The 12,030-nt window shown below is 38.9% G+C and overlaps 1 protein-coding gene across 2 annotated transcripts in view; it reads left to right on the top strand.

Annotated features, from left to right (window-relative positions):
• Window positions 1–11,517: 11,517 nt before the first annotated feature.
• The window catches only part of CLIP1_1 (CAP-GLY domain-containing linker protein 1), a 57,727-nt gene continuing 57,214 nt past the window's right edge, over window positions 11,518–12,030 (top strand). For both annotated transcript variants that reach the window (XM_051219329.1, XM_035729422.2), the window contains exon 1: window positions 11,518–11,870. In XM_051219329.1, coding sequence (XP_051066423.1) covers window positions 11,577–11,870 — 294 coding nt within the window. In that variant the 5' untranslated portion in view covers window positions 11,518–11,576. The remainder of the gene's footprint in view (window positions 11,871–12,030) is intronic.

Here is a 12,030-nt window from a genome sequence, read left to right as displayed (position 1 = left end):
TATCGAGGCAATACGCACAGTATGCACATATGCCAATAAGAGATTGATTAACTGCAGTCCTAAACATCAATGGGTAGATCCAAGTAAAACAATACCAAGTGCATATTATCTTACAGTAAAGTAATATTCATATGACATCTAATCGGTTAGTCGTTAGTGGCATTTACTATACTTACACATTATTCACATATCAGATCGTCAATACTATGTCTAAGAACTTTCGAATAACATTTATATATAACTGATTTTGTGAGTTTTTAGTTGTTATTATCATCAGTTATTTTGTTTGGATTGGTTTTTGATCCTCTTGAGTTCACAGTCTGTTTACACAATTCATGATGACAGACTAATCTTTTATTTATTTTTCAATTGTAAAATTTGATGACATTAAAAATTGTTCATAGAATTTTGAATACAAATTAATTTATCTTTTTTTGATGTCCACAAACGTAACGTCTGCAAAACACAGTCAAATTTTCTCACTGATCACTGGCAAAATAACCGTTCCCAACAACTGCATGAATGTTTCTCCTAATAATTTGGATATCAGAAATTGAACTGACCTACCTTTTATTTTAAACTTCTTTTGTGAGAGGAAAACATTTTGTGCTGGTAAGCTTTTTCATTTTCTGACATCAGCTCTGTGTTTTTTGAAAGATCTATCATTGATGAGAAGATAAGTGAATTACATTTCTCAGATTTGATTCAAGTGTTCAGTAATGTGGTAGAATTGAAGGACATATTCGATTTGTTGCTTTTAATTTATGTGTCCTTAACATTACTCTTTGGGCAGCATCATTAATGAACTAGGTGGATCTGATGCAGATGTGAAGGCGCGGATCGGCAAAGCAAAAGCAGCATATTTACAACTGAGGAACATCTGGAACTCAAAGCAACCAACACCAAAGTCAGGATTTTCAATACAAATGTCAAGACAGTTCTACTGTATGGGGCAGAAACCTGGAGAACTACGAAAGCCATCATCCAGAAAATACAGGTGTTTATTAACAATTGTCTACGCAAAATACTTCGGATCCTTTGGCCGGACACTATTAGCAACAACGTACTGTGGGAGAGAACAAACCAGATCCCAGCGGAGGGAGAAATCAGGAAGAAGCGCTGGAAGTTGATAGGACACACATTGAGGAAAGCACCCAACTGCGTCACAAGACAAGCCCTCACATGGAATCCTCAAGGCCAAAGGAAAAGAGGAAGACCAAAGAACACATTACGCCGAGAAATGGAGATAGACATGAGAAAAATGAACAAGAATTGGATGGAACTAGAAAAGAAGGCCCAGGACAGAGTGGGTTGGAGAATGCTGGTCAGCGGCCTATGCTCCATTGGGAGTAACAGGCGCTACTGACTACTGACTGACTACTAACATTACTCGACATTTGTATCAGAAACTTGATAGCATAACGATATGAGTTTACTCTATTGCTCAGTTTTCTTGAAGAGACATTTGAATTGACAATGTACAAGTTTACGATGGTAGAAGGGTGGGTATTTACAACTAAATAGAGTATTTTAGGTCTTAAATAACCTACCCTTCTATTTGGTTTGTCACTGATTTGTTAGTGTATAAGAAGGCCAGAGATCTGGGGACATTTGATTAAGGTTCTGAGCTTATTGATCCAAGAACTATTAATACAATGGTAGGTAAAAGATAAAAATTGATACGAAATGTGAAAGTTTGTTTATAAGCACCAACTGTGATCCAACACTTACTAAAATAATAAATTCGATTGACAAAAGGTTAACGGAAAAATATGATCATGAACATGAGATTGAGGAGATTTTTGATTGTTTTTGAAATCACGAGCCGATGAAGGTTAGACAACTATTGAAAACTTGAAAAAACTAGTTGACCGTTTCGTTCGATTATGGGACAACTCAGCAATACACCTTCATGACTCTGAAGCCGGGAATCGAATTCAGGACTCTTGCGCGTGTAAACCTAACCTGTAGACCACTGCCAGAAGAATTAGTGGTTTTATGGTTTGACTTTAATCAAACCACGATAGTGAGCAGCTATCTGTTGTGTTTGATGAGGATCTTTCTCAAACACTGTTCATACTAGGACAAGACGGCCGTCCAGTGCTTTCAGGTCTTCGGTCATTGTCTAAATTAGGCCGGTTTGTGATTCTAAATAAAAAATTGAAGGCATAACTTAATGCTTGGAGAATGTCATATAATACACATATACACATATAATACGACATATAATACACAAAAGACGTCCACTAGTACAGGTTAAAGCAGAAATACGTCATCACCAGCAATCAAAACATATATTTTATAGCTTCAATGATACATTAAGTTTGACAAAACACTTTCATTTCAATATAACTACTTTGTCGTTTTGTTCATTAATAGCTTACAAAGTTCTATAAAAATCCTATGTAGTAAATGAAATAATAAATCAAACGGTAATTTTAGTTATTTTAGATTGTTTTAACGATAGATAGTCTAAGCGAAAAAAAGATTATTAGTAACATTAGGAAACATTCTGAACACAATTGACCTATGGGCAATAGACATGAAATTAGCCGGTGAAAATTGATTTGAAGCTTGGGTTTGGATGAAGTTTATTGACTCAGATTACTAGTCGACTACCATACAATTCCATTTCGATGTTATGAAGGTTTTTATCTGAGGTAGTGGGAGACCACATAAATAACCTTTCATTTAAAGCCGTATTATGTGACCTCACAGCAATGAAATGACCAGAAGGTAACAGAAACTAAGAATAGCAGCTAACGAGTACTCCCAGTATCGTTTATGATATAGATTTTTTGTTATTTGAAGGATTAAGCGGCTCTTCAGCCGATGAATCATCCTATAAATAGGTGGTGCTGTTGAGCTAGAATCCCGGTTCTCAACAGAACTTGAACCTTCCCACTTGCTTGAGAAAATATGAGTATTTCGGTGGTCGTAATCTATGAATTCGACAATTAACACATTTAAACAAATAAACAACCACGATGTAAGAAGCCAAAGAAAAGGCAGTTAGGAAAAGATTTGGATGATTTTTGTTCAAAAATGTGAACTATACCACGATACAAACGAACAAGAACTGTTTTGATCGATTAAGAGTATTGATACGATCTTTTCAAAAAGCGTTGCTACTTTCTTACTTGATGTCGAACGGGGATTCGAAATGCTTAACAATACAAGTGAACTACTTCTGACAGTAGGCACACACTATTTTTACAGGCGTCGTCGATAATGCACAAATGTTAACACTAAGGTTAATGCTCCAGTCGGGTCATTTAGAAAGATTATATCACCGATTCAAGAAGCTTTGAAGATAGAAAGTTCATTGAGGTTTATTAGCTACTCATTAGATAGATTTAGGCAACAAAGCTGTTTAGTAAGTTTTTCGTCACCATAAAGTGTCAAAAATATGGTGCCTATTTGAGCTGTGACATTGCCGAACAAGTATGTTAGGGATATTGTTCAGATTTAGGTGGAAATTTCATAGCTGAGTATAGCGAACGTAGTGCTGGAAAAGGAAAGCGATAAAATTTAAACAGAAGGAAAAATAATTATATTTGGACGACAAGACCTAGTTTTTAGCAATGGTGAATATTAAGGCATGCTTAATTGATAGATTAAACTCAAATTAAATGCTTTCTCTAGGATGGATTGTAGTTAAAGAATCGACAGGGAAATGAGTTACCAAATGTAACAAAAAGGGATCTATGCGAATGACGAAGGACAGCTGAGGTCAAATGCGAGGAAGGAGTCTTGTAATATCTAAAATGTAAAAAGGGAACAGTATATTGTGTAGTTTGAGTGAAGTCTCGATAAAATATCTGTCTTCTTTGAATGATTATGAAAGTGGATTATTCAGTGTTGAAGGAATAAAATCATGTAGCATTGAAATTGTAAAGTTTAGAACGTGAGGTTTGTAATATATAAGATGGAAAATTTTGATGAATGGATGGTGTAGCCGTGGGCGAACGAACGTTTACTAAGTTACAAGTTCGCATGTATTTTTACGGTATTTACTTATTTTGAGGCACTATTATATTCCTACAGTTTTAGGAGTTTACAGAATTAATATCATCATATTATGGCATTAATGCAAATACTGAAAAGTCAGTATAAATAAGGTCTCTATTAATTGCCTGAGAGAAGCATGAAAGCCGTCCTCCATGAGTGTTTTTGAAAGAAGGCTATTCTTTGTTAGTGCATACCCAGTGAAGAATGAGCTTGTCCGAGTTTTGTTTCATATTTCTAAAGTTGAAGCACTTTATAATAAATTTTTTATATTTATGGATCTAAAGTGAGGGCTGTGATATATAGGGAATTATTTAGTTTCTATAGTAGTGTAGCGGTGAATAAATCCCCAAAATAAATAGCTCTTTAAGCTTTCGACATTGGATGCTGACCACATTAGTTCTAATGGACTCACCTAGCTAAAGGCCCTCGGTCATTTATCCACACCAGATCACGAGTGGGAACGCCGTGTTCAACAACCCCTGCAATCGCTAACCAGATTAGATCAGACGATCCTCGATATATTGATAGCCTATCAAATTTATCTTCGAACCTCCACGCTTCTGTCCTTTGATTTCACTTGGTGGGTAAGATTCATATTAGAAGGTGTTACTGGTTAAAGCGTTGTCGAACTCCGAATACCTGTGGCATCTTCAGTAGCTTGAAGTTAAAGGCCAAATTAGACCTTCAACTTCTTTATCAGACAGGGTTTCAAGTCAATGGGCATCCGGAAGGATAGTCAATGAGTGAACCAGTTTGGGCCATTTTGCGAGTGAAATACCTTTTTACTCCTTCTTCCATTAGCGTATCAGCTTGGGACAGACTAGGAAATATGAAAAAGGAGTATTTAGTTTTTAACATATTTTGCAAAGAATGATTCCAGATCCATTTTGAAAGAAGTAGATAGGGACTGAAACGTACGTGTTTTAGGTTTTATTTATTTTCTTGGATAGATTTTCGGAGAAGTATAGAGTGTGGTAATTAAAGAGACCTAAATTAAGTTACGCTTGCTAAAACTCGTGTAGAATAGGTCGTCCACCAGCACACTCCATCCAACTCTGTCCTCGACAATTATTTCCAGTTCTTTCCAGTCGCTATTCATCCTTTTCATGACTGTTTTCAGTTACAAATGCAATGTGTTCTTAGGTCTTCCAAACTTCCATTTTCCTTCACGATCCCAAGTTAGTGCTTGCCTCTCAGTTCAGTTTAGTTAGTTCCCCAGTGTATGTCCTATCTATCTCCAACGTATTTTCCTGATTTCCTCTTCAGCTATTAAGATTTTGTCAGTAAGGTTAGGACGATGCAGGAGCGCTGCAGAGGTATCACTGATTCGACCTTTAAAAGTGGGTTGATGTTTGAGCGGGAGAGGAATATTTGTAGTTGCTTTGACCACGATATTGGACTTTAATTTTAGAGGCATACTCGATCTGTTTTTGTTTCAGAGGAAAAGAGGGAAGATATTTCATAGTTCGTGTAATGGTTATCATATTTCCCGTTGCTGTTGTATAGACCAAGTTCGTTGGTCAGAGATTCTCTGACAATTCAACTTTGGATAGAAGTTCTATCGTACATAATTTTGACTTTTCTAAAGTTTTTGAATACTGCTGAACTATAACTGGTCGTAGATGAAGTTGTTAGTCTCTGTAAAGCTTTTACAGATTCATATATACTTTTAAAGTGCAATTTTCCGATACCCTAACTAGGTACTTGTATGGTGGTAAATTGAGAATAGTTTGAATGAGGTTAAGTCATTCCTGACTATCCGGTCACGCATCCGGACCAGATCGCAAGTGGGAGCGTCGTGCTCAACTTCCCCTGCAATTGCCAGCCAGTTAAGATCGGTCACTGCTCAATATACTGATAACCTATCAAGTATATCTTCGAAGCTCCTCGCTTCTGACTTTTGATTTCACTGCTTGGGCACGATTAAATTATAGGTGTTATTAGTTAAAGTGTTGTCGGACTACAAATACCCGTGGCATTTTCATTTGTGAGCCAACGTGATCTACTACGACAACTCGCAAACTGTGAGTCTGTTCCTTTTCGGAACTTCATATATGGTTGCTTTATTCTAATTTTTATATGTTGTGATTTTTTCGTGTTTTAAATATTTTTCCCTCGTTCATTCCTGTACTTCATATTCACCATGACAGGACAGACTTTTAAAGTTCTCAAGCTTAAGACTATGACACCACCCACGTTTCGCCTAATGCCCTTATGGCCGGACAGCATTGAAGCCTGGTTCCGCCACGTAGAGGCTAATTTCTATGAGCACGGCCTGACCGACCCACGTGCGCAATTCGTCGCAGTAGTAAATGCACTACCGCGCTAATTCAACAGGTACGTCACAACTAGTATGCTCACTAGTGATGTTTCGGAACCTTACGAAACTCTAAGAAAGGCTACTCTTATGTGTGGAGATCTAACCTATCGACAAAAGTTAGGTCAACTCCTCAGTAACATCGGTCTGCAACATGGCTCAGCAACGGACATGTTAAGAATGAGAGAGGACTTTCGATGAATGCCTGTTTAGACAACTTTTCTTGTCTAAGCTTACTCAACAGGTGCAGACAGTGCTTGTTTCACCTCAAAACGACTCTGTAGGCGAGCTGGCTGCATCTATCGACGGAATTCCGGAGACCACTAGAAGTTCTAACGCCAAGGTATTTTCAGTCGAAAAAACTCGAACGACGGGAAACGACGTTACAGAACTCTGTCATACCCTGACACGTTACCTTAGTATTCTTCATAACCATAGACGCTCCCGAATCCCCTGACGGAGTGCTTCATGAAGACAATCTTTCTCTAGATCACGAGAGACAGATAACCCCGACTGGTGCTAGTGTCATGATCAATGAGGAAAATCATCTCACAATTGCAGAAAACTCTGCAATTTTCCGAACTGCAAACCGACCGACACGATAAATGTCTCGAGAAACTTCCCAGCTGGCCCGCGTTAACGGCAACCGTAGCCAGCGAACATAGCCATCTGTTATACGTCACTGATGTGATTACGAAAGTTCGTTACTTCATCGATACTGGCGGAACCCAACTACCGACTGAACGAACCGGTCTTAAACTTACGGGAGGAAAACAGCAAACAGATCGCCACATATGGTTGGTGGTATGTGTTACGGGGGAACTGAAGACATTTGGCGGATTAAAACCTTTTATTGTACATTAATAATTTACTGTATTTTTGGATGTAATCGTTTTACTTAACTTTTGAAATTGTTTGTTTATATAATTATTTCGGACATTTTGGTTTGGTATTTCGGTGCTCTCTTTGTCTTTGGTTTGGTATTTGTGAGTTTTGCTCCGGGGACCTACAAAATTGAAGGTTTGTTTTGTAATTGTTGTAATTATTGTTGTTAGAACGACATTTGGTCGATTATTTGTGAATTACGAATAAATTTGGTATCTAAATTGGAGCTTGGTTCTGTTGTTAATTTGGGTTCGTAATTTGCAAGTAGATAGATAGTCCGTGCTTCAATAACTGGAACGAGCAAAATTTGGACGTAACAGTATGTTTATTCTAATATGGACTTACACGAACACATTGGTATAGACCTACTACAACACCATGGACTGCTCATCGACACGTGAAAATGGAGGTTAGTGGATAGAAATAGTTAATTATCTGTTTGTGTAACTTCTTTTTCCAGTTGAAGATTATCCCGAGTCACATTAAGGCACAAAAGCGATCCGTACTAACAATAAATACTATATAAGTACCCCGAGATACACCAAACGCAACCGAAATCGACATGTATAACCAGCAATGTTACACATCACGTCATGACTGCAGGACAACCTGTACTCTCGAAAGCGCTCCCACTAGCTCTCGAAACGCTGCGGTTGGCTAAAAACGAATTCAACCACACGATGGATTTAGGAATCATTCGGCCATCAAACAGTCCATGGGCATCTCCCTTGCATATGGTCGTCAAAAACGACAGCAACGACTGGTGTCCAACTGGAGACTATCGGCGATTGAATGTGAAAAATGTTACTGATCGTTAACCGTTACCTCACGTTCACTGAAAGGTCCAACATTTTTCGAAAATCGACTTGGCTAAATCGTATAACCAAACCCATGGTGGCTGGCAACATTCCTAAAACCGACATCATAACTCCTTTCGACCTCTACGAGTTTTCGCGCATGCCCTTCGGCTTAACAAATGTCGTCCAGACCTTCCGAAGGTTTATAGATGACGTTTTTCGAGGTATCAACTTCGTACATGCGTATGTTGATGAATGCTTGGTAGCAAGTTCAAACAGAGAATCTCATCTCCAGCATCTGGGCCTTGTTTTTGAATGACTATGAAAGCGTGTTTTGACTGTAAACATTCAGAAATGTTGAATCGGCAACAACTCTGTAGATTCCCTCGGATGCACCATTGAAGCGCAACGCATACGATCTCTTAGATTCGAAGTGGCGGCTATTCAGAATTATGCAGAACCAACCACCATCAAGCAATTATGCACGTTTAACGGCCTTGTAAGTTTCTATGGACGGTTCACGCCAAACTGCGTGTCACTTGTGAAACTGCTAACCGACGAACTTCGTGGAAATGCGAAATCCATCAATTTGGACGAAACCGAGAGAAAAGCATTCTTCACAATTAAGGAACTTATCGCAAGGGCAACCAAACTCGCACATCGAGGCACTGAAGCACCCATTAGTATTGCAGTAGACGCATCCCACCCAACAATCGGAGGAGTCTCACAAAAATGGGTATACCACTCTTGGCAACCTTCGGCATTCTTCTCGAGACGGTTGCTAGACACTGAATCGAGGTAAGGCACATTCGATGGGGAACTCCTAGCCATGTACTGTGCGGCACGGTACTTAAAAGAACCAGGAATTCACTCTTTTCAACGATCACAAACCTCTTACCTTCTCATGAATCTCATCTTCAGACAAGTACTCACCTCGAGAGTCTCAACAACTGGACTACATTTTGCTTCAGATATTCAACACATTTCTGGAGCAAACAATGTAGTCGCAGACACCTTGTCTCGAATATCTTCGTTGAACAGTTTCCAAGGAATCGACCTTCTGAAACTCTGTCAGCTTGAAGAAGAAGACACTGACCTTCAGCACGAGTTATCGTCAACAATCCTTAAACTGCGCATCAAACAGATGGGAACAGGTAAGGAAACCTCACTACGTGACACATTTACAGGTAGGGATCGTCTAATCGTGCCAAAACATTATAGACTCAACGTCTCCAATACGTTGCACAAACTTTCTCATCCAGGTGTTCGTGCAACAATCAAGCTCATAGCAGAGCGATTTTGCTGGCCTGGTATGAATAAAGATGTGAGGGAGTGAGCACGCTCCTGTGTAAGCTGCCAGAAATCTAAAGTGATCAGACACAACAAATGTCCCTTGGGCTCATTAAAAATTATGTTCATCTGGATTTGGTAGAACCTTTACCGGATTCAAATGGATGCTCCTGTCTTTTAACCTGCACAGACTATTTCACTCGGTGGTCAGAAGCAGTACCTATCAAGGATATCATTGCTGAAACAGTGACCACGCCTTCGTCGAACGATGGGTAGCAAACTTCCACTGCCCTTCAACTATCACCACAGACTGTGGACATCAGTTTGAATCTCAGATTTCCCGTTGTCTGACCACACTTTTAGGAATCACTCGCTTCCGAAAGACTGCCTACCACTCACAAGCAAACGGGTTGGTAGAGCGCTTTCGCCGACAACTAAAAGCTTTGCTATCAGCTGCAAACGCTTCACAGTGGGCCGACGCTCTTCCACTCGTCTTACTAGGTATTCGCAATGCAGTGGAAGCTGACATTTGATACACTGTAGCTGAACTCGTTTATGGAACGATACTCAGACTTCCAGGAGAATTCGTAAATCCTTCATCTTCTTCAATGAATATGGATCTAACCTCCTACACGAGCGAACTTACAGACGCAATGCGTTCAGTTTAACCTGTTTCCACTCGACCGCCATCAACTGATGTTTTCGTTCAACTTGACTTAGGATATAGTACACACGTCTTCGTTCGTCGAGACTCACATCGACGACTTTTCGAATCAGCATACGAAGGACCCTTCAAAGTACTTCCGCGTGAACCTACTATATAATCGATAAGAACGGAACTAACGATAGGATCAACATCGATTACATCAAAGCCGTGTATTTGAAAGGAAACCCTATTCATGTCGATTTCATCCTTCGGTTCAACTGGAAGACACAAGTTCCACAATCATGATACCTCACCCGATAATCAACAATCACCTCGGTGGTATCTGGCAACCGACTAAAAAGAACGCGTTCTTGAAGAAGAGTAAGGTTTCCAGAACACCTAAACGACTACTGCACGTAAAGCACTACATAACACTGTTTCGTTCCGATATTTTTTGTATTGTTTCAAAAACAAACTATTTTTAATATTCTCATATATTTTCATTTCGAAAAACGTTCTGTTGCTAATAAACCTGCTTATTTGTGTATGCTTTTATTTTTTCACAAAACCCAAAACAGCCATTCTGCAAAAGTCGTTTTTACGCTATTGCATGTTTACGAAACGCATATTTATGAGTTTATTTTCCTTTTCCGCCCATTTTGTGTCTTAACGCACGTACGAGTATACTTCGACATGCACTTACGTATCCTTTCTTTTTCTTTTCCAGAATGGCTGGAAGAGATATAAAAAGCGACGGAGTTTACGATGGATGGAAATTTTTATTTTTATATTGTAACATATGGCCTATAATAGTAAAGGAAGACGACCAGAAGCCGCTGAACATAGCAAGCTATCAGAAGTGTCTACCAACGACAAACTCGTTGGGTTTAAACTTCTCCTACAACCGCTAGCCAGCTTAGATTGATCACTTCTCAATATATCGATAGCTTATAAAATATATCATCAAACCTCTTTAATTCTGACTTCTGGTTTGACTGGTTTGGCATATTTCGATTATAGATGTTTCTGGATAAGGCGTTGTCGAACTCCGAATATTTGTGGCATCTTTTGGTTCTAGTTATCTGTTAGCGATTGTCAAGAGAGATTTTATAAAGAGACGAAAATATTTTCAGCAACAACAACAGAAAAACGAGATATTAGAAACTAAAGAGCTTCACAACTTGCCTTTATTACTGAATGACCAACTGAAGTTGACGGTCATTTATAAAATAACATTGACTGCTCTACCTAGTGTCGTCAAAAGCTCAGACTGGATAACTTCGAAGCCTATACGCCTTCTCGATATTGCGATTTTGTGGTTAATAATCTAAAGTATAATGAGTAATTATGATCATATTAGACTAATGACATTTAAACCATATTTCGTATGGAAAGTCTTTAAAGGGAAGTGACTAGGCTAACCATACGATATATATGATGTATAGCACCCTGTGAAGTCTAGTGCATGTTCTGAAGCGAGGAGAAATCGACTGACAAATTATCTATAAGTCTTTGTTGAAATGAACTATTATGAAATTGACGACCCTCAGAGACGCATCAACTTGAAGGTTGATATACTTCTTGTTTATCCTTGATGTTGGATCTTTGCATTTTTCATCTAGTTTGCTGAATGAGTCACTGTGACCAAGAGACTTTAAATGTGGGACAAACAGAATTTACAGTTGGTGATGTTGTATATGTCGGTCCTGGGACGCAGCGGATAGGTAAAATAGAATTCATCGGAGAAACGCAGTTTGCCAGTGGAGTGTGGATTGGTGTAAATTTATTTTCACCTTGTGGAAAGAATGATGGTTGTGTCGATGGTGTGACGTATTTCACTTGTAGTCCATTGCATGGAATATTTTCTAAGCGTGGTAATGTCAGACTTGCACCAAACCCTCTACTTGAGGAATCCTGCTCAAAAGTAAGTCAGATTGCCAAAATTTCTGCAATCACTCAATCAGAGTCTTTACGAACCTGGATGGGACTTTAAGGCTCAACTTGTTGATCATGGTGTCAAATACTTTATAGCCATACGTCTTTCGATCCGTCGATAAACCAGTATTAGTTCATTTCTGCATACT

This window comes from Schistosoma haematobium, chromosome 4, assembly GCF_000699445.3.
Source record: "Schistosoma haematobium chromosome 4, whole genome shotgun sequence".
Taxonomy (NCBI): Eukaryota; Metazoa; Platyhelminthes; class Trematoda; order Strigeidida; family Schistosomatidae; genus Schistosoma; species Schistosoma haematobium.
This window is presented reverse-complemented; position numbering and strand designations above follow the sequence as displayed.